The sequence below is a fragment of the Nannospalax galili genome, unplaced genomic scaffold (assembly GCF_000622305.1).
Source record: "Nannospalax galili isolate Female #2095 unplaced genomic scaffold, S.galili_v1.0 scaffold39, whole genome shotgun sequence".
NCBI lineage: Eukaryota > Metazoa > Chordata > Mammalia > Rodentia > Spalacidae > Nannospalax > Nannospalax galili.
This window is the reverse complement of record NW_008346683.1, coordinates 7,652,452-7,678,325: the sequence shown is the minus strand read 5'-3', so window position 1 is coordinate 7,678,325 and position 25,874 is coordinate 7,652,452. Positions and strand designations below refer to the sequence as shown.

Below are 25,874 nucleotides of genomic sequence, written 5' to 3'. Positions count from 1 at the left end.
AACCCATATGTTGGCAGGGAACAGACTCCAACACCCCCCCACACACACGCTTACAAAATGTTTTTTTAAAAATGGGTACTGGGCCAGGCGTGGTGGTGCACGCCTTTAATCCCAGCACTTGGGAGGCAGAGGCAGGTGGATCTCTGTCGGCTCTTTGCAATATAGCTGTATTCACCCTGCAGTTAGGGAAACAGCAAAATACAAGGCGTGGTAGAGCACACCTTTAATCCCAGCATTCAGGAGGCAGAGGCAGAGAGATCTCTGTTAGATCGAGGCCAACCTGGTCTACATAGGGAGTTCCAGGCCAGCTGGGCTAGAGGGAGACCCTCTCTCAAAAACACACAAAAAAAAGAGGGGGGGGGGACACTGGAGCGATGGCTCTGTGGTTAAGTGCATACTGCTCTTACAGAGGACCAGAGTTTGGTTCCCAGCACTGCTTACAAGCTCCTGTGTAACCAGCTCCAAGGCATCCTATGCCCTCTTCTGCTCCACACATACTGCCATACAGAAGCATACATGATTTTTAAGATTGTAAAGTTCTGAAAAAAAACTGACAGAAAAATAATTCTGAACAGAAGCCAATTGTTCTATAAATTAATTTTGTTCTTTATTTATACAGAGAAATCTAGAAACAAGTTCATTTCTTACAGCTGCTGTAGGAAAGTAGGTGGTCTAAAGACAAATACACCTTCTCTGGTTTTGGCGACTAGAATCTGAAGTCCAACGTGAGTGAAGCCTTGCTGTTTCCCTTTCCTCTTCCAGGCTTCAGGTGGGGGCCTCAATCCTTGGTGTTCTTGGCTCATATCTCCATCACTCCAATTCCTGCCTGTGTCTTCACACATCCTCCCTGTGTCTGTCCTTCCATGGCATCCCTTCCTATAAAGACAATAGTCACAAGGATTAGGCCTGCCCTGTGGCCTCATCCTAAATACATTCATGGGCACTGAGGGTTAGGGTGTCAACATCTTTTTAGGGACACAGTTCAACCCATATAATATTCATTTACATTTTTAAGTCATTTTTACATGTATAAGAAAAATTAAATGCCAGTTTTAATTTGGTTTCTCAAATTTGGGGGTTAAGGACCTTGTGACAGACCAAGTCACAAATGAAATTCTTCAAATTTTATTTTGATTTTATACAAAATACTTTAAGTATAAGCAGTACTTTGCAGTGTTTAGAGAAATGTTAACTGAGAGCCCATAAGCGGTATCATCCTCATTTTTATTATATATAATTTATAATGTGACATCATAATCAAGCTTATTCTGAGAAACAAGAATTATAATGGCAGGAGGCATTGCAAATACTCAGTTTCACATGATATTGAAGATGAAGTATATTCCCAATCAAATGCTGGAAGTTGATGAAACTCATTTAGGCAGTTTTTATAAGATACTGAACCAAGCACGGTAGTTTACACTTGTAATCCCAGCAACTGGAAGGTTGATGCAGAAGGACTGCCTTGAGTTTGAGGCCAGCCTGCACTATACAGCAAGACCTTGTCACAAAACAAAAGAGAGTTTGATTAAACCACAATACAAGCTCACAATTATCTATTCATCTCAACCTCACACTTGCCTGCAGTTACCTTTAGATTAGGTGCCTAAATAAGTGTTTGACTCAATAAATGTAAAAATATACACATTTAAAACTTATTCACAGAATTCTTGGCACAGTTTTATTTTGAAGTTTCTATTGCTGTGAAACTTGAGGTTCATGGTGCCGCTCCTTCAGACCCAAAAGTTCCGTTTTGAGTTCTCCAGGCTTTGGTGGAATTTCAGGTATTGTCTACAAAAATAAAAACAAAAAGCAGATGCCAGCTTTCCTTCATAATAATTGTGTGACCTTTTTTAAAAAATATTTTATTATTTTTACTTTATGTGTACGAGTGTATTGCCTGCATGTATGTGAGTGCGCCCATGTTGCCGCGAGGTCAGAAGAGGGCTTCAGATTCCCCTGGAACTGGAGTTAAGGACAGTTCGTAGAATCGAACCCGAGTCCTCTGCAAGAGCAGTCAGTGCTCTTAACTGCTGAGCCATCTCTCCAGCCCCCTTAAAGACTTTTGTTTTTGGTCTTTTTGAAACAGGGTCTCCATGTAGCCCCAGCTGTCCTGGAACAAAAAGCACTCCCCCATGCTACTCAACAATAACCATTGCTAAAAGGACCTCTAGATGATCTAAATTTCTTCCTAGGCCTGTATTTATTTCAGACCTTGCAAGGTCTGAAATCCTATAGGACTCAGAGAGGGATAGATTCAATTGACTTAAAATTTGAATCATTTCAAATGAGAATTTCAACAAGAGGAAGTTCATTCCTGCACTATTTGCCGACTCTACCAGGCACAGGAAATGGCTATTAGGAGTTAATTCATGAATTCAAAAAATGTGTCCTTATTATGTGAAATGTATAAAGCAATGAGCAAAAACAAACAAAAAACAAAAGACCCACAATCCTTGCCTTTGAGGGAGGTAGTAAAGAAAGGCATAGGGTACTGTGGCTCAGTGGTGGAGTGCTTGCCTTAGCATGTGTGTGGCTGTGGGTTTGATTTCCCACCATCACAAAGGAGAAAAAAAAAATCAATGTTTTTTCAGTACAGTATATTCAGAACTGTGGGTATGGCATGCTTGTGGGACACTTACATACAGGCAAAACATTCACATATAAAAATAAATACATAAAACACTGCCTTGCTATTCTGGAGAATGATGCTGGACAACTAAAACAAAGCACTCTCAACAGTTCTCCCTAAAGTAGTGCTGAGTCCAAGCTCGCAGACTCATCACAGTCCTCTCCACTTGGCCCACCCCTTTGAGAGCCTGGACCTCTGAGCAGTCACAATGTGGCTGTGGTTGTAATAACAGTGGCAGCTGGAATAATTACAAAAGTCTAGGTAAAGAACATACATCCCTTAATTAGCCCAACATGCAGCATCCTAAGGCAGCCTGCCATCCTAGCCTTTAAGTCTATGAACAGGTGACCTACTGCCAATGTCACCAGCCTATGACAATGAGGTGGCCTGGTAGCTTCTGTACGCCCTTTGTAGAGACTGCGGCTCCCAATGGACAGGCAGCTGCTGGTAACAATCCTTGCACATTATAATGAGCTGAAATAAGTCAACTTGACAGGGTCAAATTCTAGACTCTCTTTTCTTGGTAAAGAGCTGCTGATAGCTTATTCCTGCACAAGCTAGACACAAAACTGCATCTCGGTGGAAAGTTCTTGCCACTTTCTGTCTCCAAGAAGTGTCCTTGACACTTCACAACTCTTTTAAGAGTTCACAGTCTGAAGTGGTAAGAAAGATGTGCTGCAGCATTGTATATCCAAACGCTACGAACAATTTACAATAGGGACCGGGCAAATGGGACAGAATGGCCATATTATAAGAGCATACAGCTGGAGGTGCAGGTCCGTGGACTGGCACGCGCCCCACGGCACTCACCAGGTCAGGCCGGTAGTACCAGTGCACCACTTGGGCCCCGGCGCACATGGCCAGGAGGCTGGCAGCGAACATTTTCAGGTAGGCGGGCCAGGGCACGCCCCCGGGCATGATGGAGCGCTGCCGAAGAAGCAAAGTCAACAGTGTTACAAGGACGGCTCGCCCCTACACGCCAGGGCAGCGAAAGGAGGCGGAGTCGCAATGCCAGGGGCCCTCCGGTCCCTGCGCCCAGGGCCCGAAGTCACGGAGCCTCCGGACGAGCGCGCCGTTCAGCGTGCGGTGCTGGACCTGCCGGGCGCGCCAACTGAGCAAGCGAAAGGCGGGCGCCGAGGTGTGGGGGCTCTTCGCATCCCTTCGGTTCCCCTAGAACAGATGCAGCCCCTCGCCCCCACCCCTGAGGACGCGCGGGAGACTGTACCGGGAGGTGCACACGCCCTTGGCAGCCGGTCTGAAGTTCCCTCTAGAGCGAGGGCGGACCACTTGCGGGCCGGAACTAAAGTGCAGCGGGTAAGCGCAGCGGTGGCGCGGAAAACCAGGGCACTGCGGCGCAGGCGCACTCATGGGTCTCTGGCGGAAATGGGCCGCTGGGGGGAAGCTAGAAGGTTTTTCTTAATATCCTTTTCCACATTCTTGCCCAGCCTGGGCCCTCAGCCCCTCGCCCCTGTCCCCTATCCTAATGTTGAACTTTCCTGGCAGTTTTGTTCTCTCAGGCAGGATCGCACGCTTTGACCACGTTTAGGAAGAGTTTCGCAATCATAGTTGCGTGCTTTGAGGGGAGGTCTCCCTGTAGTGAGAGACGTTCAAAGCGTTCGCAGTCCCAGCTCCAGACAGTAAGCCTGTGGTTCACAGTGTTACTGGAAAAGAGGAGACATCGACATTAATACATGTATTTTTTAAAAGATCATGCTTTGATTGTAGATTGGTTTGCAAAAAAATGAACTCTAAAGGATTAAGATTGAATGTGTAACCTGAATCACTGTACATTTTTTGAAACTTCAAAACATGAGATGTCTCAACGGGTAAGGGCGCTTGCCGGTAAACCTGACCACTTGAGCTCGATCCCCAGGATCCACACAGTTGTCCTCTGACTTAACACACATAAAATGTTTAAAAACTTTAAACTTTATGGGGGTATATTTGACATATAAGCTCACTTAAAACGCTCAATTTCGCGTAGTTTGCCGTGCATACACACGTGAAACCATTCCTACAACTGAGATTAATGAACGTATGCGGGATGGCTTTAGTATCAACTTGACACCTGGGTAGAGGGAGCCTCAACTGGGGAATTTTCTCCATTGGACTGGCCTGTGGCCATATTTGTGGGGCATTTTGATTTGCTGAGTGATGTGGGAGGGCCCAGCCCATTGTGGGTGGTGCCACCCCTGGGCAGGTGGTTCTGTATTGTAAAAGAAAGCAGGCTGAGTTTGAGCCTGGGAACCAAACCAGTAAGCAGCATTCCTCTATGACCTGTATTTCAGCTCCTGCCTCCAGGTTCCTGCCCTGAGTTCCTACCTTGGGCTCTCTCAGTGATGAACTGTGACCTGGGAAATGTAAGCCAAATAAACCCTTTCCTCCCCCAAGCTGGTATTGGTCAGTGTTTTGTCACAGCAATTGAAGGTAAACTAGAACAGAATGTTATCCCTAAGTTGTTTTGTGAACATGTCCCGTGTGTGTGTGTGCGTGTGTGTGTGCGTGTGTGTGTGTGTGTGTGTGTGTGTGTGTGTCCATGTCCGCTCAGGTACCAAGTGTTCAGAGGACAATGACAAGAATAAGAATCATTCCACAAGTGCTATCCACCTTTTGTTTGTTGAAACAAGGATTCTCACTTTACATGGAGCTCCCAAAGTAAGCTAGGCTGGCTGTTCAGTGAACTTGTTTCTGCCTCCCTAGCCCTGGGACTATAGCCTAGTTTAATCTGTGAGCTCCAGGTCCAGTGAGAGACCCTGCTCAAATAAAGAAAATGCCAAGCTACTGAAAAGACACTTGAAGTCAGCCTTTGGCCTCCACACTCACACCCACACAGATGCTTGAGCGTGAATACACAAATACACACAGTGGATTATTAGTTGCTCAAACTGGCCTCCAACCTGCAGTGTTCTTCCTGCCTCAGTCTCCCAAAGTGCTGGAATTATAAGTATGTGCCACCATGCCCTGCTTTGGCTCATAGACTTCCATATACATATGTTTTCTTTGGTGAAGTATCTGCTCAAATCTCTTGCCCATTTGCTTGGTTAGGTTGTTTCCTTAAGAGTGTGGAATGCTCTTTGCAAGTATTTCTTTCCAGTACTCTGGAGGCAGAGGCAGGCAGACCACTGTGACATGGAGGCCAGCCTGGTCTACAGAGCAAGTTCCAGGCAGCTGGAGCTACAGGGAGACCCTGTTTCAAAAAGACCAAAGAAAGAAAAAAAAATAGTTAATTTACACTTTTAAACAATTGATATTTCTGTTTATTCATAGAAGGATTTTCTTGATTACTTTTAAAGATTTTTTTTTTAAACTTTATTTGTATGGGGAAATGTGCGTGTGAGTACAGGTGCCCGTGGAGTCCAGGATTGGGGTTACAGGCCATTGTGAACCACCAGACCTGGGTGCCGGGAACTGGATTCTACGAGAGTACTGTGGGCTCTTAAACTGCTGGATCATTTCCGCAGATGGACAGGCTTTTTTAAAAAGGATCCTAGAATGAAAGATGCATGAAGCATGCATGGTGCCACCACCATCTCTGAGCTCATATGTCACAGGAGTGAAAAATAAACGTCTGCTGCTGTAAATAAGCTTTACTGCGGGCACAAGCTAGGCAACTCTAATTCACAGCCATGTTTTTCATCATGCAAACTAAAGAAACAAAAGCCTATCACTAGGAAGAGCTAAGGACGTCTTCACACAAACCAGTGATAGGCACTGAGAAATGTACTCATGAAACAAAAACCCACTCTGACTATAGTCACAGAGTTCAAAGTAAGCCAGGTCTACAAAGTGGAGATTGCCTCAAAAACCCAACAGAGCCACGGGGAAGAAAAGGAGGGGTTGGTGTGTAGGATTCTGAGGGGATGCTGCAACGGCACCTAGTGCTGGGGACTTCAGGGCCTTCAAACGTATTTGAACATCACCGAAGCAGAAAATGGTTTACCTAGAGCTTTACACTCCACGAAGGGCCTCCTTTTACAGATTAGGAAACTGAGGTCCACTCCTAGGTCTTCCTATTCCAAAGCTTCTCCTTCCGCGTCCCAGGAATGATAGTTTATCTAAGGCAATTTTTTAAACTGTCTTAGTTTTATGAGTGTACTGCCTGCATATATGTGAGTGTACCCGTATTATGCAATGCCCACGGTCAGAAGAGAGTGTCAGATTCACCTAGAACTGGAGTTACAGGTGGTTGTTATCCACTATGTGGGTGCTGGGAATCGAATCCTGATCCTCTGCAAGAGCAGCCAGTGCTCTTGCAGCCAACCGGTCACCTGCATCCACCCACAAAGCTGACGTCAGTAAGTGGTTCCCCCTCCACCTCTCCGTCCTCCAGGTTTCCCTGGACCTAACCAAGCAGCAGCCTGACGGCCTGGGAAGGGATTGGACAGGGAGGCGTCACGTGACGACACCGCGCCTGCCGGGGTTCCGGGACGTAAGTGCCGTGGAGGCGGGTGATGTAGCGCGGGTAGGAGCCGAGGCCAGCCTTCCGTCCACCCGTCCGTCTGTCCGTCCATCCATCGGGCCCGAGGAGCCTACCTGTGCCAGGAATGGACGCAGAGGCCACACGCAGGTAATGCCGAAGCTCGCCGCCCCCTCCGGCCCCTCCCTGCCCCTGACGGCCAGCGCCATGCGCGCGCCCTTGCGGTCAGGGTGGGCCAGGCCCGGCTGAATACAAAGGCCGGGCCGCGCGTGCGCACTGCAGGCCTGCGCCGCCCCCTCCCCTGGCTGTGCCCAGCACCTGTCCCGAGTAACCCTGAGCTCTGGAAGGTGGGGAGCAGCCTCTGCCACCAGAAAATCTGCCTTCCGGGATACTGTTCTTCGCTCTTTCCTTCCCCCCTGGTGACCATGCATAGAGAGATAGACTGAGCACCCTGCGGACCTAGCTCCTGCTTTCAGGGTAAACTTGTGAGATGTCCACCATGGCTTCTCTCAGGCTAGATCGTATTACTGTGGAAGTACGAATGACATGGTGAAGAAGGCGATCTAAAGTGTGATTTTCTAGGGATGCTGGAAGGATCTTTAAAGTTGTCCTTAAGGGGCCAGGCGTGGTGGCATACACCTTTAGTCCCAGCACTTGGGAGGCAGAGGCAGGCGGATCTTTGTGAGTTCAAGGCCAGCCTGGTCGACATAGTGAGTTCAGGTCAGCTGGGACTACAGGGAAACCCTGTCTCAAAAAGAAAAAAAAGTTGTCCTTTAGGAGTCTTGGGTATATCACAAGCGGTTTCACAGAAGTGTACATTTAGAGATTTGAACCGTTTTTTTTTTTTTGGAGGGGGTACTATATGTGTATGAATGTTTTGTCTGCATGTATGTAAGGGCACTACATGCATGCAATGCCTGCAAAGTCCAGAAGAGGGTGTGGGATCCCCTGAACTGAAGTTACAGACAGTTGTTAGCTGCTGTGTGGGTTCTGGGAACCAAACCCAGGTCCTCTGCAAGAGCAGTAAGTACTCTAATTTCTGAGCTATCTCTCCAGCTCTGAGATTTGAACTCTTGACAGAAAGTTAAAGATGGCAGGGCCTTTGCAAGGAAAAGGAATGATTTGCGTAGAAATAAAATACAATTAAGCCTAATGAAGAATTATCCTGACCTTCAGTGACTGGCCATTGAATTCACAAGACTTGCTGGCTTTAGTCTGCCTTCTCATTCAACAGCTGTGCCATCCTACATCTCCATGGACAAGGTGACAGTGGGCTGATAGCCGTCCTTGTGAAACGGAAACCTGGTTTACACTGAAAAGATTCAAGGACAGCTTGCTTAGGGGTCTCTATTGATAAGGCAGGTAGCTCTGTCTCCTGCTTTGCTCTTCAGCACTTTAACAACTTTCGGGTGCTAGTAGCTTGCTGATGAAAGTAGTGAGTGCCCTATCCCACTCTCAGAGGGGTTTGTAGAACTGATTGATTGAGCAGAGTCCACATAACTAAACCTTGATTGGGTAGAATGGTGAATCATTAACAAAACGAGGGACGATCCTGTACTGCGGTGCAGAAAAATGAAGGCAAAGCATAGTGGGAGGGAGAAGTAGCTTGCAAGTTTCTCACGTACTGGGGCGTGTAATTTATCTTCAGAAGGAAGAAGTTGGTGATTCTGCTCAGGAGTATTTGGACTTGTAATATGGAGTATTTTGTTTGATTCTGAGCACACATGCACCCCATAAACAAGACCAAATAGTAGGAAAAAACTCGATATCATATTAAAGGAATTTTAAAGTGAACCAGGATTATTATTTTGAGGTGGGGAATGAGGATTAGGGACTGAATCCAGGGCCTCTGGTACATTAGGCTAGCACTATACCACTGATCCCTGTACCTGCTATCTTTTTGTTGTCTTTTTTAAAAATATTTTATTTTATGTGTATAAATGTATTGCCTGCAGTGTGTAAGTGCATCCACGCTGTGCAATGCCTATGGAGGTTGGAGGAAGACAAATCCCCTGGAACTGGAGTTACAGATGATTGTTAGCGGCCATTTAGATGCTGGGAACTGAACCCAGGTGCCAGAGAGCGGTTGCCACTAAGCCATCTCTCCAGTCCCTTTTTACTGTTTTGTTTTGTTTTTCTGAGGCAGGTCTCACTGGATAGTGGATAGCCCTGGATAGCCTGGAGCTCACTATGTAGATAAAGCTGACCTCCAGCTGACAAAGGGCCAACTCTGCCTCACAAGTACTGATATTAAAAACATGTGCCATCATGCCCAGCTCTCTTTTTACTTTTTATTTTGACAAAAGTCTCACTGCGTTATCTGGGTTAGCCTTAGATTCACTTAGCTAGACCTTGAACTTGTAATCCTCCTGCTTCAGCCTCCCATATGGCTGGGATTACAGGCCTGGCTTGAACTGAAAATTCTGACTTGAACTAAGTCTTTGTGCTCACATGTTTAGCAGTCCATGCACAGGGTGAGTACTCAATTTTCTATGAAGCAGTGTCAGAAGCAGATCTGTATTCTGCTAGGTTCCTTGATAGTCTACATGACTAGTTCCCTAGAGTTGAGCGTTCAGATTGTTTAGCACTGGTCATTATTTTGTGAGTTTTCCATGTTGTGTATTCTTATTTCAAGTGAAGATAGCAAAAAGTATTTAGAATATTAAAACCTAAATCCTTAAAATAGTATAAAATAGCTTAAAAAGCAGTTGTAGTCATTATTTTTAGAGATTTTAAAATACAGGAAATATGAATTAAACTGAATTTAGACTTTTTAAAAAAATCTTTAGAGGTAGTCTTGCTGTATAGCCCACGTTGGCCTCAAATTTGTGGTGAGCCTCCTGCCTCAGCTTCTCAAGTGCTAGGGATTACAAATAACGCAGTGAGGTAGTTTTCAACTGCAGTTCTTTTCTTTAAAAATTTAAATTTATTTTTATATGTATGAATGTTCTACCTGTCTGTAATATAAGTACATCTGAGTTGTCTAGTGCCAGCGGAGGCCAGAAGAGAGTGTTGGATCACGTGGAACTGAAGTCACAGATGGTTGTTAGTCCTCATGTGGGTGCTGGGAACCTAACCCTGGTCCTCTCCAAGAGCAGCCAGTGCTCTTAATCGCTGAGCCATCTCTCCAGCCCCTCCAGCTCTGAAAACCAGTCCTGGTAACACTTTAGATCGATAGAAGAGGGTACAGATGGGGTCTAGGAGAGAAGGAATAAACAGCACGAGAAGGAAAGAGGCAGTGCAGAACAGTTGTGAGGGTCAACAGGTGAGAGAAGAAAAGTGAACAAGGAGGATATATAAGTTTGATGCAGGAAAAAAGGTCTTGGGGTCTGTGATGGTTAATATTCAATATCAACTTGACTGGATTTGGAAGCACCTTTGAGATCTTTGAGATTTATCTTTGAGAGTGTTTCCAGAGAGCTTTAACAGAGGAGGAAGGAAGACCTGCCCTGAATGTCAGCAGTACTGTGGTAGCCTGAGGAATTCATTCTTGCAGCCCTCTGCTCACATAAAGCTGGATCTTTGAGGCCTGGAGAGATGGCCCAGTGATTAAGAACACTAGTTGTGCTTGCAGAGGACCCAGGTTCGGTTCCCAGCACCCACATGGCAGCTGACAACCTTCCTTAAGTCCAGTTCCGGGGGATCTGACATCTTTTGGTTTCCATGAGCATTGCACAACATGGGTGTATTTGCATACCTGTAGGCAAAACCCTGATACACATAAAACAAAAATAAATAATTCTTAATTAAGTAAAAAAGACACATCTAGTTTATTTCCCTCTTAAAATAATTTCTTTTTGTAATAAAATTGTGATTTTATGAGGTATGTTATTTAGATTTAGGACTGAGAGAGACGTGGTAACACAGTTAAACTTCCAGCCACAAACATTCTGATCCTAAGTAAGCATGGTTTGTTGTTCTCAGCCTGCTTACTTTGATGTCCTTGGGCAGATAAGCCAGTCTCTCTAGGGAGTTTTGATTTTATCAGCTTTGCTCAAGGTTCTACCTCCCATTCTGATCCTGGAGAGACTTACTTCCTTTTCCTGCCCTTTAACCTTCCTGTCTTTATCCTGTCTCAGCACCATCCCATGGGCTGGGTCCCAGACTGAGTAAAAAAGGAAAGGGTAAAAAGCCAGCTAAGCACTGCCATTCCCCCCTTTTCTAGAACTGCTTCCTGGTCAGCCACACCTTCCCCACCAAGGTGGGCTGCATTCCTCTGAATTGGGCGCCAGAATAAGCCCTTCCTCCCTTAAGTTGGTTCTTGTTAGGTTTTTGTTCCCACCAACCAGGAAAGTAACTAAACAGGGTCTGTTCAGATTTAGTCAGTCAGTCCTATCCATGGGTAGAGGTCACTGAGTCTAACTTCGTCTTCATTGTGAGGGAAGGGAAGCTGGGCCAGACCAGAGATGACTCTGCTCTTTGTTGTTGCCCCCCTCTCCTGGAGAAGTTCAGAAGCACTGCAGGATTGTCTTAGGAAATGGTGTGTGAGTGTGCGTGCATGCGTGTGTGTGATATTTAAGACATTTTAACAGCTTGACACAGATTTGTGCTGCTTACAAATTAGATTACCCAGAACTCCTTGGTTTCCTAGCATTCAAATTCATAAATGTCTTTGTGTACATTGTAGTGGCATGAAGGCCTGAGCTTAGATCCCCAGCACTCACATAAAAATACCTCAAATATATTGATTTCTCTGTAATTTTACATAATAACTCATTTTTTAGTAGCTGCACAGTATTTTCTCATGTTAGTAGAATGCCTTATTGAACCATTAATTTAAGAAAAGTATATATATTTAAAGAAATAAAACTGAAACTATAGTTTAATATTTTCCTTGCTGGTTTGAGACCTTCTGTCTAGGAACTTGCCCTTCTTGAAGCCAAAATGCCTGTCCATTGGGATTGAGCCCCTGCTGTCTGTGAGCATCCAGCATCCAGCCTGGTCTCCCATAGACTGTTATCTTGTGTCTCCTGGACCATTTACTTGGCCATTTTGCTGAGTTAAGACTGGTTACAGAATTGGATCCTTGAACCTCTGCTTTTCTGAGGCTGAACACAGAAAGCAAGCTGCTAAACACTGTTTTGCCACAGAAAATGTGACTTCCCTCTCCAAATACTAGATTCCTTTCCATTTTATTTCCAAACGGTTTCTACATTTAATGCTATTACTTGGTATTGCTGAACTTGATTCCAACACATCTGTTTACCACCCCGCTGCCCCGCAGCTTTGTGCCGAGGGCAGTAGCTTTAGACAGTGGTTTTAGATCACTATAGCAAGGTGTTTGGAAATTGCTTTCCTTAAAGACTTGCTTTTGAGAGTGGGTTTTGGTGGCCTATTTCCTTGTTTTGTTTCTTGCATTTTGTTTTGCTTTATTATTTTATTTTTATTTTATGTGTGTCGGTGTTTTGCTTGTTTATATGTAAGTATACCACATGCATGCAGTGTTCATAGAAGCCAGAAGAGGGTGTCAGATCCCCTAAAATGGGAGTTACTGACTGCTATTAGCTGCCATGTGGGTGAAGGGAACCAAACCCAGGTGCTTTGCAAAAGTAGCCAATGTTTTAACACTGAGTCGTCTCTCCAGCCCTTGTTTTGTTTGAGTCAGGCTCTCTCTATGTAGCCCAGGCTGACCTAGAACTCACTGACCCCTTCTTTCACCTCTCCAGGGCTGGATTAGAGGTGTGTGCCACCTTACTCAGGAAGGCGTTCAGTCTTTCCTTTTAATAAAATTTAGGTCATGTTCAAGTAAGTTTAACAATTTATTTTGTTTGTGGGGCTAGAGAGATGGCTCAGTGGTTAAGAGCACTGGCTGCTCTTGCAGAGGACCTGGGTTCAATTCCCAGGACCCACATGCAGCTAACAACCATCTGTAACGCCAGTTCCAGGAGATCCGACGCCCTCTTCTGACCTCTGCAGGCATTGCACGACAAGGGTGCACTTACATACAAGCAGGCAATACATTCATTCACATAAAGTAAAAATAATAAAATATTAGCTGGGCATGGTGGCGCACGCCTTTAATCCCAGCACTTGGGAGGCAGAGGCCAGTGGATCTTTTTGAGTTGAAGGCCAGTCTGGTCTAATAATAATAATAATAAATAAAATATTTAAAAAGATTTATTTGTTTCATTAGTTGAACAGATATTTACAAAATAATCCATTTCTGGTGCCCATATAGTGGCAAACAACAACTGTAACAGGAAACAAACCTAATGAATAAATAAGAAACCAGGCAAACAAACCAAAAGAAAACCTCGTCACCCCGTTGGGGCCAGGGAATCTTTGTGCCAGGATGATTCAGGCGTGAAGGTGGGGACATACATTGTATTTGTGAGTAGGTTTAATTCATACGCATTGATGGACCTTCAAGTCTATCTACTAGCAAATTTCTATGATTGCATTTCAGAGAAGGTGCAGGCCGACTTGACTTGACAGGACCAGCAGGTTTTATTGGTGGCACCTCTGGTCATTAAACAGTGAGATTTAACGTTTCCTTGGGATCCTTGATGAGGTAAAGGTGGGGAGACAGTGCAGACGGGCTCTTCCTGCTCTCTGCTATCTACTCTAAATGATTACTACAGCCTGGCTACAGCACACTAGGATCCTGGAGATGATTTTTTTACAACTGACCATTTAAACTTACGTTCAGGTAATTGTTCTTGTCTAATCGTCACTTGTATCTAATTGTTCTTTCAGCTACTCTCTTGAGCAAGCTCAAGCTTTTTATTCATTTCCGTTTCCGCACATGATGGCTGAAGCGTCTGACGTGGCAGTGCCACAGCCACAGAGGCCAGAAGAAGCTCCTGCGCCAACTCCTGCCCAGGAACTGGTACCAGGTACTTTTCCACCATGATGGAGAGTAGATACAGGCCAGCCAGTATACTTGAGAAAGGGGTCAATGATGAGATTTAGATCTGTTTAGTATCTTTTGAAAAATAAAGTCTACTTTGTAAGTAGCTAGTATACGCTAAGTGCTCTGGTCAGTTTTGAGGAATAAAAGCACAGTCTAGCCCTTGAAAGTCTCCTACCCTAGTAGAGGAAAGTCATTAGTAAATACAGGTAATACATCTGCACACTGCGGTGCAGAGGGGCACAGGGTGGATGATCTGAAGCCTTACTAGGTTGGCACTTAAGTTGGACCAAGGGGGCTCAGAGACAGCAGAAAAAACACTAAAGCTCTGAAACTCAAGGGGAGACTCATCTCCATGAACTACAAAGTGGGGAAGATGCCAGCTGAGGGAGCAGATGGAGGCATGGCAGCCAAAAAACTATCATTGGAGTCTGGAGCGTAGAGAGTCTGGTGAGAGAGGGCTGGATGGGGCCAGTTAAGGCCTGTTTCTTACCATAGGGAATGTACATTCTATTCCTAAGGTGATAGGGAGCTGTCGAGGAAATGTAGGCAAAGGAATGGCTTAAACAGGCATTTTAAGTCAGTCTGGAGCATGTTTTGTGTGGCAGAGAACTTGGACGTGGAGGCAGAGAGTGGATTCGGCTGTTTGAATAGACTGGAAAGATGAAGAATACTAGAAAGGGCGGAGAAAGGGGAAATACTCAGGAGTCAGAATTGCCTGGCTAGAGTGAATGGTTTTCACGTAGCTGCTGAGGAAGAGGGAGGAACCTGAGGTACCTGTCTTAGTCCATTCTGCATTATAATACATCCTTGACACTGGGTGACATTATAAAGAAAGGGGGTTTGACTCACAGTTTTGAAGGGTCAAAGCACTCAGGTCTGAGAAATCCTCATGGCAGATGGGATCACAGGGCGGAAGTACATATGAAAGGGAATCACATCACCAGACAGGAAACCACAGACAGATTGATCTCACAGTCCCTTCCAAGGGGATGCCCCTAATTTACCTAAGGACCCCTCACTATGTTCCACCTCTTAAAAGTTCCACATTTCCTAACACAGCTATTTTGGGACTAAGTTCCAACATAGAAACTCTTGGAGAACAAAGTCAAACAATATCCAAAGTGTAGCAAACTGTCAGGTTTCTGACATGGGCAGTTGTTTGAAGGAAATGCCATGCACCAAGATAAAGAATTTGGAATAGAGAAATAGCTCGGTAGTTAAGAGCATGTACTGCTCTTGCAGAGAACCTGACACCCATAATCAGGTGGCTCACAGCCACCTATAACTCCATCTCCCACATAATTTAAAAATAATAGAAATAAATCTTTCAAAAAAAAGAAGAAGAAATAGAAGCCAAGCTATATAGGTTCTGAGGAGGGAGGAGGTAGGGTACAGTATTTATGTGAGGACTATGCTCACAGTTGAATAGTCCCAGGAGTACCTACCTCCATTGACTAGAGCTGCCTCCTGCCTTGCCTCTACTGTGTTTCCAGGACTGAGCACCAGGGCTCCCCTGGCTACCAGCCTGTGGTAGCGGATCCTTTGGTGTAGGGAGAGGCTGAAGCAGTGTGACGCAAAGCCACTGGGAGCCCTTCTACTTCGGTTGGGAAAATGCCAGATAGTACAGTGGAGCAGGAGCCTAGGAGACCAAAGCTTCCCGCTGAGTAACTTTAGGTCAACCATGGGTGATTTTGTCCCTCAGGGGACATTAACCTTGTCAAGAGACACTTTGGACTGGCAGGACTGGCAGGGTGGCACTGACATCTATTATGTACAGAGGGTTAAGTGCTCTTGTACATCCTGTTGTGTACAGTGGCCCCCCACCACAAGTGCTCAGCCTTAAGTGTCAGTAGTGTGGAGGTCCTGACACATCTCTAGTCTTTCCTTTTGAAAATTCTGCCAGACATGAAAGTTCATCTTCAGTACCTTGAACTCACTTCTTTGAATGTGTATGGAACGAAATATGCCTCATAACCTCTAAAACAAGATACAAATGGCTTTCTGCTAGTGAGAAATGATTTAAGATCTTTCCCCCTGCCTGTTTTTCTATTTGTTCTTAAGTTTGTTTCCTTAATTATTTATGCATTATAGTTAGAATTTCTGTAAAATAGTTCATAGCACCTGTGTATCCCTGGAGAAACCAAGAAGCCAAGTAAGATTGTATAGAAAATCAGCCTCTGACTACCATGGGAGAGTGGAGTCCACATGAACCTAGATCAAAGCGAGAAGGGAAACGGACTGCAGAGACAGATGTTGAGAAGTATCAGAACATAACTGGGGAGTCAGGAAAAATGCCTGTGCATAGGATGGCTTCTGGGGAAGCACCTAGAGTTTCTAAGTTCATTTTCTGCGTCTTCATTTTGGAAATCATTGTGTTTCAGAGGCTCCGAAAAGAAGGAAAAGAAAAGCCAGAACAGTAGAACCCAAAGACCCAGTGGAACCCAAGAAACCTGCTGAGTCAAAAAAACCTGGCAAGTCCGCAAAATCGAAAGAAAAGCAAGAAAAAATTACAGACACATTTAAAGTGAAGAGAAAAGTAGACCGTTTCAATGGTGTTTCTGAAGCTGAGCTTTTGACCAAGACTCTTCCTGATATTTTGACCTTCAATCTGGACATTGTGATTGTAAGAATTTTTGCCATTGTTTGATTTAATAAATAGCGTTGGAGGACTAACTTAACATTCATACTTGAAGCTAGTATTTTCCTGGAAGGAACCATTTCTGAGATTTTACGTAGTAAGTGGTGCCACCTCATGAAGTAGTGGTAGATGGGAGTGTTTAAGAGGGTGGACCTGAGACTGGGGCTGTTTGGGTTCAAATCCTAGAACAGGGTAGAGCCTTGGGAAAGCCTTTCTCTTTCTAACAGTTTCTTCATTGGTGAAACAGGTAATAATACCTCCCTCACAGGGTTGTGCTTAAATAAAAGAATCCATGTGACCCACTTAGATTACATGATATTTAGGAATATTCCATAGATGACAGACAGTACCGGAGTGGTTTTGTTTTTGGTTTTTTGATATTTTGAGACAGTTTCATTATGTAGCCCTAGCTGGATAATCCAGGCTGACTTCTGACTTGCAGCAGTACTAGCTGCCTCTGCTCCCACGTGCTGGGATTATAGGCATATGCTATCACACTTGGTTTGACAGAATTGATGTCAGTAACCGCCAGAAACATTAACACCTAATTAACTTCAGGTGGACAACTGTGTAGGCGTGGTGGAATAGGTTAATTTTGGGGAGTCAAGAACCAGGCCTATGGCAGGACGAGAGTCAGACTAACTGTTCCAAGACCTCTTTCATGACTGAAGGCAGCCTGCCTGCTTGAGGGTGAGCAGCCTGCACTCAGTAAGGGGTGAAGCTGGGTTTGAAAGCAGCAGTAAATCTCAGAAAGGATGTCTCAGTGTGCAGTAACTTGTTCAGATCAGCAGCAGGAATTGATAAGATGCTGAATTAAATTTGCATATTATCAGTTCAGTTTTATGTCCCACTCCTGCATAGAAACCCTAAAGATTAAGCCTGCCCCTTTTCTTTTTTTGTTTATTAACATACATTAATTATACAAAGCAGGCTTCATTGTGTTTCAAACATGTATATAATGTACTTTAATTGTATTCACCACCCCCCTTGCCCTCTTGTCCCTCCTCCCTGATCACTTTTTGTTCCCAAATACTCTACTTTCTATTTTCATGTCTTTTTAAAACCTCTATTTTTAAGACTTTTAAAATTAATTCTTTAAGAATTTCATACAACGTATTTTGACCATATTCACCCCATACTCCTAACTCCCTCATTCACCAGTACCTCCCTAACCACTCCTCGAACTTCATGTTCTTTTTTTTCAATTTTTAAAAATTATTTTATGTGTATGAGTATCTTGCTTGCTTTATATATGTACACCACCTACATACATGATGCCTGTGGAGGCCACAAGAGGGCATTGGCAAGACCAGCCTGGTCTAGTAGTGAGTTCCAGAATAGCTGGGGCTACAGGGAGACCCTGTCTCAAAAATACCAAAAAAAGAGGGCATTGGATCCCCTGGAACTGGAGTTATGGGCAGTTGTTAGCTGCCGTGTGGGAACCTAGGTCCTCTGCAAGAGCAGCCAGTGCTCTGGATGGCTGAGTCATCTCTCCAGGACCACCAACCCCCTGGGTTTTTTTGTTTGTTTTCATGGGGGAAAAAAAACACCCAAATTTATTCGGTATACTACATAGCATAGGGACATGGCAGTAACAGAACCTTGTCTTTTGTCAGAATTGTGCATATGGAAAGTAATGCAATACTTGTCTTTGTCCACTGAGCCCTACTTTTAAGGATTAAAGTGTCTAATTACTGTGTTTGTAGATTGGCATTAACCCAGGACTGATGGCTGCTTACAAAGGGCATCATTACCCTGGACCTGGAAACCATTTTTGTAAGTGTCTAGTTTTTTTTCCCATTAATTGCTTTAAAATGAGGTATTTTTATTAATAGGGTGTTTAAAGGATATTTTATTTATTATGTGTATGAGTGTATTGCCTGCGTGTGTGCAAGTACACCCATGTCATACAATGCCTGTAGAGGTCAGAGATGAGCGTCAGATCCCCTGGAACTGGAGTTACAAACGGTTGTTAGCTGCCATGTGGGTGCTGGAAATCAAACCCAGGTCTTCTGCAAAAGAAGTCGGTGCTTTTAACTGCTGAGCCATCTCTCCAGTCCCTTAATAGGCTTTTTAAACAATTGTTTTTAAAAAGAAATAATATGAATAAATACACATTCATATTTCTTTCTCTTTTTTTCTTAGTGTATACATGAAAATCAAGGGTCTGAAATGATGTGTCACTGTTAACATTTTGGTGTTAATGGAGAGTGGAAGGGCGTGAAAAAGTGTGGAGCTGAGTATCAGACCCAGGGCCTTGAGCATGCTAAGCTGCATTCCACAACTCAACTTTCTCTTTGCTCAAACTGTTTTCAGAGTTTTCCTGATTTTTGTTTAAAGTAATTTTAAAATATTATTGCTGGTCATGTTGGTGCATGCCTTTAATCCCAGCACTCAGGAAGCAGAGGCAAGCAGATCTCCGTGAGGTCAAGGCCAGCTTGGGCTACAAAATGAGACCCTGTCTCAAAAACACAAGAAAATTATTGTCCACAGATCTAGTTACAGTAGTGGATTCTTGTGACGGTGTAGACAAAGTGTTGACTCTCCTGGACTCAGTGTTACTTCCTTAGAGAGATGAAATGCATAGATCGTTGGATATCAGTTGTATATGAAATGCTGTGGTTTGAGGCATTCTCTATCCACTTCCAGTCTAGCAGGAGATAACTGAGAGTGGGCTTTAAGAGTGAGTACTGCTGCTGCTGTATTGCTCTATGTATTTAAGTTGCACATACAAATCCTTTCACACTCCTCAGAAAGTACTAATTGATTAAGAGTAATACTACAGACGTTTAGACTAAGTAATACTGTGTTTTTGTAACTCGTGACATACTGTCCCCATTTTTTTAAAGATTTCGAAGGAAGTGTGATCTGTTTCATTTCCTCCACTGTCAAAGTGATTGAGTGTGTTTAGTATGTTGTTGTATGTCTATCTGAGGGGGAATCCAAGGGTAGGTGGTAATGTTACCAAGTATTAGGAAAGAAACAGTTTGAGACTGTTCTCAGACAGGCATTTGCCTTAACCACCTGTGCAAAGGAGGTAATAGTTTCTTACAGGAAAATTATGGTGAATGAAATCATCCACAGAGATTAGCATAGTGTCCAACTTAGAGTGCTTAGTGTAGTGTTCGACCTAGGTTGTACCTTTTAGTGTACACTAAAGCCTTTTCTTCCCTCAGTTTGAGGAACAGAATGTCTACTACTCTGTCAGTTCTTGGGTAAAAGCCTTCCCCCTCCTGCAGAAATAAACCAGGTGCTCTTTTCACAGGGAAATGTCTGTTCATGTCAGGGCTGAGTGAGGTCCAGCTGAATCATATGGATGATCACACCTTGCCTGGGAAGTACGGCATTGGATTTACCAACATGGTGGAAAGGACAACACCGGGCAGCAAGGATCTTTCTAGGTAGTTACAGAACGTGTATCTTTAAGGGCTGGCACCTGGACTGTGCTGGCACCTTATGTCATCTAGGAAAATTGTATGGTTCTAATCAGACCAAGCTCAACAAATAAAAATGTGACTTTTTGTTGAAAGCTGCCTGAATGTAACATATTGCAAATATTGATATATTTGTGTGTTTTACTACTTTTTAATTCTAGTAAAGAATTTCGGGAAGGAGGACGTATTCTAGTACAGAAGTTGCAAAAATATCAGCCTCGAATAGCAGTGTTCAATGGAAAATGTAAGATTTGCTTTAAACTTTGTATCTTTTCTCTTTATCTGATGTCAGGGGCTCTGTTAAATGTGTTTGGATTTTGTTTTAGGTATTTATGAAATTTTCAGTAAAGAAGTTTTTGGAGTAAAAGTTAAGAACTTGGAATTTGGGCTTCAACCCCATAAGATCCCGGACACAGAAACTGTAAGTCTTCTAAAGGAACTTGTCAAGCAGCTGCTAGGAACTTTCTTTTAACTTGTCCCCTCCCCCATTTTTTTTAACATCCTGTACACTGTAGTTTATGCCATGAGAAGTTCCAGCTTACACTAATAGTTAACGAATTAGTTCAGATGCAGTTAGACTTTTATTAGAAAGAAAATATCTGTCAAGTGACTGTCAGAGGAACTGACTCACTAGAGTATCCTCAACGGCAGTGACTTAGAAATTCTTAAGTACAAGCATTCCTAAAAATACAGTAGAAGAGACTGGAGGGATGGCTCAGCGGTTAAGAACACTGGCTGTTCTTGCAGAGGACCCAGGTTTGAATCCCAGCACCCATATGGCAGCTAACAACTGTACATAACTCCAGTTCCAGGGGATCCGTAACTCCAGTTCCAGGGGATCTGACAGCTTCTTCTGTCCTCCACAGGCATTCCACAACATGGTTGCACTTACCTACATGCAGGGAATACACGCATACACATAAAATAAAAATAATAAATAAAATATTTTAAAAATACGATAGAAAATTCTTAAAAACTTAAAATACAGAATGATCCTGATTAGTAGAGCTGACTTCCTCAATTATATATCTTATTCCAACGTAATTTTAGAGCCATACATGCCAGATGCATCCATCCTACCCTGCCATTTGGTTTGATATACAAAGGCATTAGGAAATACCTCAGTGATTTTCAAACTATTACTTCCACAGGGTTTCTGTAGATAATTGGTTTCAATTTTGTTCACTTTCTTCTTCAGCATTTAAGTGTAGGTTTTTGTTTGTTTTGCTTTATTTTATTTTGTTTTTTGTTTTGTAATGCTGGGGATGGAACCTAGGTCTTTGTGCCTGCCAGGCAATTACTCTACCACTGAGCTATACCCTAGTCTTCATAAGTAGTCTTAAGTTTTGTATGCAGCTTTCTTTTATTATTTTTTATTTATTTATTTTTATGTGCAGTACTGAGGATTGAACCTAGAACCTTACAGTGCTATGCAAGTGCTCTACCACTGATCTCTCATGTCTCCATTCCTGTTTTTACTTTTTATTTTGAGTCAGGGTCTCACTAAGTTGCCCAAGCTGGCCGTGAATTTACTCTGTAGCCCATACAGTCTTTGAACTTGCCATCCTCCTGCTTCAGCCTCCTGAGATTACATAGGCCTGTGCTACCAGGCCCACTCTCTATGCAACTTAAAAAAAAAAAACCCATACAGTGCATAAGTCAACACATTGAGTGTACATTTTATAAGCTTGAGACTAACACACTGCCTGCTATGCTAAAGAGACAACTTACACAACATATAAGTGATGGAGAAGCCACTGTGCTGCCAGGTTTCAGGGAGACAAGAATAAAGCCTTTGCCACCTAAAGCAGTTTCTACTACTTTTTTTCCCGTTATCTGCGTTTTTATTAAATATACTCAGGTAGTAAAACCTGAAATTTACGAATTTATTATCCATGCTATAATTGAATTGTATAATGAACAGGCCTCAGACAAAAAATGATGACCTCATCAATCAATATAAAAGCTGTATTACTGAATACTACTAAAGACAACAGGTCATTTATTTGTTAATTCTCCCAGTCTGGTTTCAACTACTTTTAAAATTTCAATTTTTTTTCTGATTGCCTATAAAATAATGCAATTACTATCCTACTTTGCTTTCTGTTGTTGTACTAAACACCATGATCAAAAGTAACTTTGGGAGGAGAGGGTTTATTTCAATTTACAGATCACAGTCCTTTATTGAGGGAAGCCAGAACTAGAACTCAAGGCAGGAACCTGGAGGCAGGCACTAAAGCAGAGACCATGGAGGAGCCCTGCTTGCTGGCTTGCTTCCCCGAGCTTGCTCAGCTACCTTTCTTACACAGCCCAGGCCCAGCTGCCTAGGGATGGTACTGTCCGCAGTGGGCTGGGCCCTCCCACATCAACTAGCAACCAAGATAATCTCCCATAGATTCCCCGTAGGCCAGCCTGGTCTGCGCAGTTCTTCAGTTGAGGCTCTCTCTTTCCAGGTGACTCTAGGTTTATGTCAAGTTGACAGCTGAAGCTAACCTTGACAGTGAGTTAGATTATGGCATTGATTTTTTTTTTAATGGAGACCATATCAATTTGAATCATATCTTATAAGAAGTTTTAACTGTTACAATGACCCATGAGTGCATTTATCTTTTTTATTGAAAAAAAAAAAAAAAAAAAAAGTATTGGCCTATTGATGCCATTGTAAAAAACTTTTTTTTTGGGGGGGGGCGTTCTTTTTGAGACAGGGTCTTCCTGTAGTTCCAGCTGCTTGGAACTCACTATACAGACCAGGCTGGCCTCGAACTCAGAGATCTACCTGCCTCTGCCTCCCGAGTGCTGGGATCAAAGGCGTGCGCCACCATGACCTGCTGTAAAAATTTATATGTGGTTAAGTATCTGCCTATTAAACCAAATAAAGATAAGTTTTTCTAACCTTAGTATGAGTAGATTTAATTAAATGGTAAAATTCTGAAACTATAGACGTTTGTGATTCCAGCTCTGCTATGTTATGCCGTCGTCCAGTGCACGATGTGCTCAGTTTCCCAGGGCGCAGGACAAAGTTCACTACTACATTAAGCTGAAAGACTTGAGGGATCAGCTGAAAGGCATTGAGCGAAACACAGATGTTCAGGAGGTGCAATATACATTTGACCTACAGCTTGCCCAAGGTTTGTAACTGTTCGCACTCTTGATTTCTTGTGTATATGCATACCAGAAAGGAAGTTGAAGATTGAAAAGCAAAAGAAAATAGCTATTGTAGCCAGTGTTCTAATAACAGATGCTATCCCTGTTTAGATCTTGTACCAAGGTTTTCTATCTACTCTCTTACCCACATACCTTGAGGGTCTAAAACATCGTACTTGCCTAAAATTGAATCTGCTGGGGTTTTGCAATTCTTGGGAGTTAGTGTATGCTGCAGAGTTTAGAAAATGATAGCAATTTGATGAAGAAAAAAACTAATAAAAATAACATAAAAAATAGAAATAAGCCGCATGAGGTGGCACATGATTGTAATCCCAAGACTCAGGGACAGTCAAGTCTCTATGAGCTTTAGGCAGCTTGGTCTCCATTGGGAGTTCCAGGTCCACTGGGGCTACAGGAAGACCATTTTAAAACAAAAAAAAAAATCCTTAAAAATAAATAAAAAGGTATAGCAAATGACATAACTCAGCTGTATGTGCATACACAGCTCTTACACAGCAGTTCAGTCCTTTTTTACCCTTCCCACAGAGGATGCAAAGAAGATGGCTGTTAAGGAAGAGAAGTACGATCCGGGCTATGAAGCAGCGTACGGCGGTGCTTATGGTGAAAACCCATGCAGTACTGAGCCTTGTAGCTTCTCAAACGGGCTAGGTATGTTTCCCTCCAGATGTGCACCTTCCAAAGGATTGGGGCAGGGGGAGTGCCATAGCAGCAGAGAGTGATTACCGAAGAGTAATAGTAGCCGTCTACAAATGTAATTAGTGACCAGTGATGAAAATGTGATTGCCAAGCAGTACTGAACCGCACAGATTTTTCACAGCTCACGTTCTTAAGTCATGACTTCTATACCAACCAACCTGCATTTTCCTCCTTGAATAACAAATGAGGGCTGACCACTCCTCTATCCGAAAATCAAATAGAGACTTAGCATTGTTCTAAGAAACTTGCTAAGCATTTTAATAATTCTCCTTTGTTGCACTTTTGAAATGTGCCATTTGGCTGGGTGTGGTGGCACACACCTTTAATCCCAGCACTTGGGAGGCAAAGGCAGCAGGATCTCTGTGAATTAGAGGTCAGCCTGGACATTATAGCGAGTTCCAGGCTAGAGACAATCCCTGGGACTACAAGGAGACCCTGTCTCAAAACTGTAATAGCAACAAAAATAAATAAATAAAATCTTGGGCTGAAGAGATGGTTCAGCAGTTAAGAACACTGACTGTTCTTGCAGAAAACCCGGGTTCGAATCCTAGCACCCACACATGGCAGCTAATAGCTGTCCGTAACTCCAGTTCCTGGGGATCAACAGCCTCTTCTGTCCTCCATGGGCATTGTACAACACAGGTGCACTAACTTACATGCAGGCATAAATAATAAATAAAATAATAAAAAATAAATAAAATCTCCATCTAGATCATTTGAGACTTGAAAATAAGCTAGCATTCTTTTCCCTTCCCAGCACCCACCAGTTCAGAGTCAAGAGGAGAATCCGCTCTCAATGACATTCCAAATGGGCAGTGGATGACACAGCCATTCACAGACCAGATTCCTTCCTTTAATAACTGTGGGGCGCAGGAGCAAGAAGAAGGAAGCTGCATTTAAGGACGGTGCTTCCCAGCCCCACCACAGTGCTGCAGTTTTAATGCAGTTGTCAAGACATAGAACCTCAGTGTGCTAACTGGTATTTTAGTATTGACAGTACTTTAATGGTGTAACTATAGTACAGAACAGTTGTATGGTAGAATCAACTGTCTGAGTCTAAGTAGTTTGGAAGAAAAAAGTAGGGGTTTTGTATATGAGCTTTTGTATTTGAATTAACTATCATTCCAGCTTTTCATATGCTACATTTCATTTATGAAGAAACTGATTTTCTTTGAGGAATTACTTTGATCTGTAATTTTTTTTTTTTTTTTTTGAGACAGGGTCTCCCTGTAGCCCCAGCTGTCCTGGAACTTGCTATGTAGACCAGGCTGGCCTTGAACTCACAAAGATCCACCTGCCTCTGCCTCCCAAGTGCTGGGATTAAAGGCGTGTGCCCGGCTGATCTGTAATTTTTAAGGGCAACAGTCTGAATATTTGCAGTTGAGTCTCCACTGTGCATATCTCCAGATATCCCTTTTAATGCCCAAGAAGGGTATGCCAAGAGTCTCACTGGTAGAGAGGCAGATGGGCTGATTCTATCTACAAAGCCGACTAATCTCAGTGGAGTCTGGTTTTTTTTGGTGACCGAGGGTAAACTCGGGGCTCCCTGAGTTGTAGTCGCACTCAGCCTCTTTACTTTCCCAGTGGTGTGTGTGAGAGTTGCTTAGTTATCAGATGCCCCGAGTATAGCCTTCCCTGCACGGCCTTGAGCCCTGCCTTTGGTCTCCTACACCTTTGTTAATCTTCTAGCAGGCAGAAACTGTTCTGCTGAGCTGGTGGGTTCCTGAGACTGCAGTAGACCTACAGCTGTCACTCATCTGTGGTTTACTCGATGGGAAAGGACCTGCATTTCCCTATCAGTGGTTATCACTTTCTATTTTTATCCTCCTTGGCTATAAGGTTGTGGCATGGAAAGTTCTAAGAAATGAACTTTCAGTGTGAGCAACAAGATGCTGGAGTGTTTAATAACATTTAAACTGGTGCTGCATGTACATGAGATGTACTAAAATAATGCAAAACTTTTCTTGCTAGGTAAAGTTAATTTAAAAACTTCTTTCTGTGCATCATTGCTGTTGCCATGGACTACGTGAAAAGGTTGT

At 43.4% G+C, this 25,874-nt stretch overlaps 2 protein-coding genes across 5 annotated transcripts; one reads left to right on the top strand and one right to left on the bottom strand.

Moving 5' to 3' along the window:
• Positions 1-585: 585 nt before the first annotated feature.
• CUNH12orf73 (chromosome unknown C12orf73 homolog) lies at positions 586-7,293 on the bottom strand. 4 transcript variants are annotated; one of them, XR_003851097.1, is made up of 5 exons: positions 7,166-7,293; positions 3,858-4,293; positions 3,443-3,559; positions 1,592-1,791; positions 586-1,501 (listed from the first exon to the last, which is right to left on the bottom strand). XR_003851097.1 is itself a non-coding variant. In XM_029568341.1 (5 exons), the coding sequence occupies exons 3-4, from the start codon at positions 3,548-3,550 to the stop codon at positions 1,696-1,698; spliced, it is 204 nt and encodes a 67-aa protein (XP_029424201.1). In that variant the 5' UTR covers positions 3,551-3,559; positions 3,858-4,293; positions 7,166-7,293; the 3' UTR covers positions 586-876; positions 1,664-1,695. The 4 variants fall into 4 exon arrangements, 3 of the variants coding, with proteins under 3 accessions (XP_029424201.1, XP_017656114.1, XP_029424200.1); XM_029568341.1 differs by having other exon boundaries at positions 586-876; positions 1,664-1,791; XM_017800625.2 differs by having other exon boundaries at positions 586-1,791.
• On the top strand, positions 6,986-25,854 carry Tdg (thymine DNA glycosylase). Its single transcript, XM_008843156.3, has 10 exons — positions 6,986-7,199; positions 13,746-13,885; positions 16,284-16,525; positions 18,247-18,316; positions 19,806-19,941; positions 20,136-20,218; positions 20,301-20,395; positions 22,931-23,102; positions 23,665-23,787; positions 24,593-25,854. Exons 1-10 carry the CDS (start codon positions 7,177-7,179, stop codon positions 24,733-24,735), a joined length of 1,227 nt encoding a protein of 408 aa, XP_008841378.1. The 5' UTR covers positions 6,986-7,176; the 3' UTR covers positions 24,736-25,854.
• Positions 25,855-25,874: the final 20 nt, after the last annotated feature.

What these genes read in the sequence shown, in the direction of transcription:
- CUNH12orf73 (XM_017800625.2), bottom strand. Translation starts at nt 3,550, where the DNA reads ATGCCCGGGGGCGTGCCCTGGCCCGCCTACCTGAAAATGTTCGCTGCC. An exon ending in GGTACTACCGGCCTGACCTG is followed by an intron (nt 1,792 to 3,442) that starts GTGAGTGCCGTG and finishes TTATTTTTGTAG; the next exon opens with ACAATACCTGAAATTCCACC.
- Tdg (XM_008843156.3), top strand. Translation starts at nt 7,177, where the DNA reads ATGGACGCAGAGGCCACACGCAG. An exon ending in TGCCCAGGAACTGGTACCAG is followed by an intron (nt 13,886 to 16,283) that starts GTACTTTTCCAC and finishes ATTGTGTTTCAG; the next exon opens with AGGCTCCGAAAAGAAGGAAA. An exon ending in TGACCTACAGCTTGCCCAAG is followed by an intron (nt 23,103 to 23,664) that starts GTTTGTAACTGT and finishes CCCTTCCCACAG; the next exon opens with AGGATGCAAAGAAGATGGCT.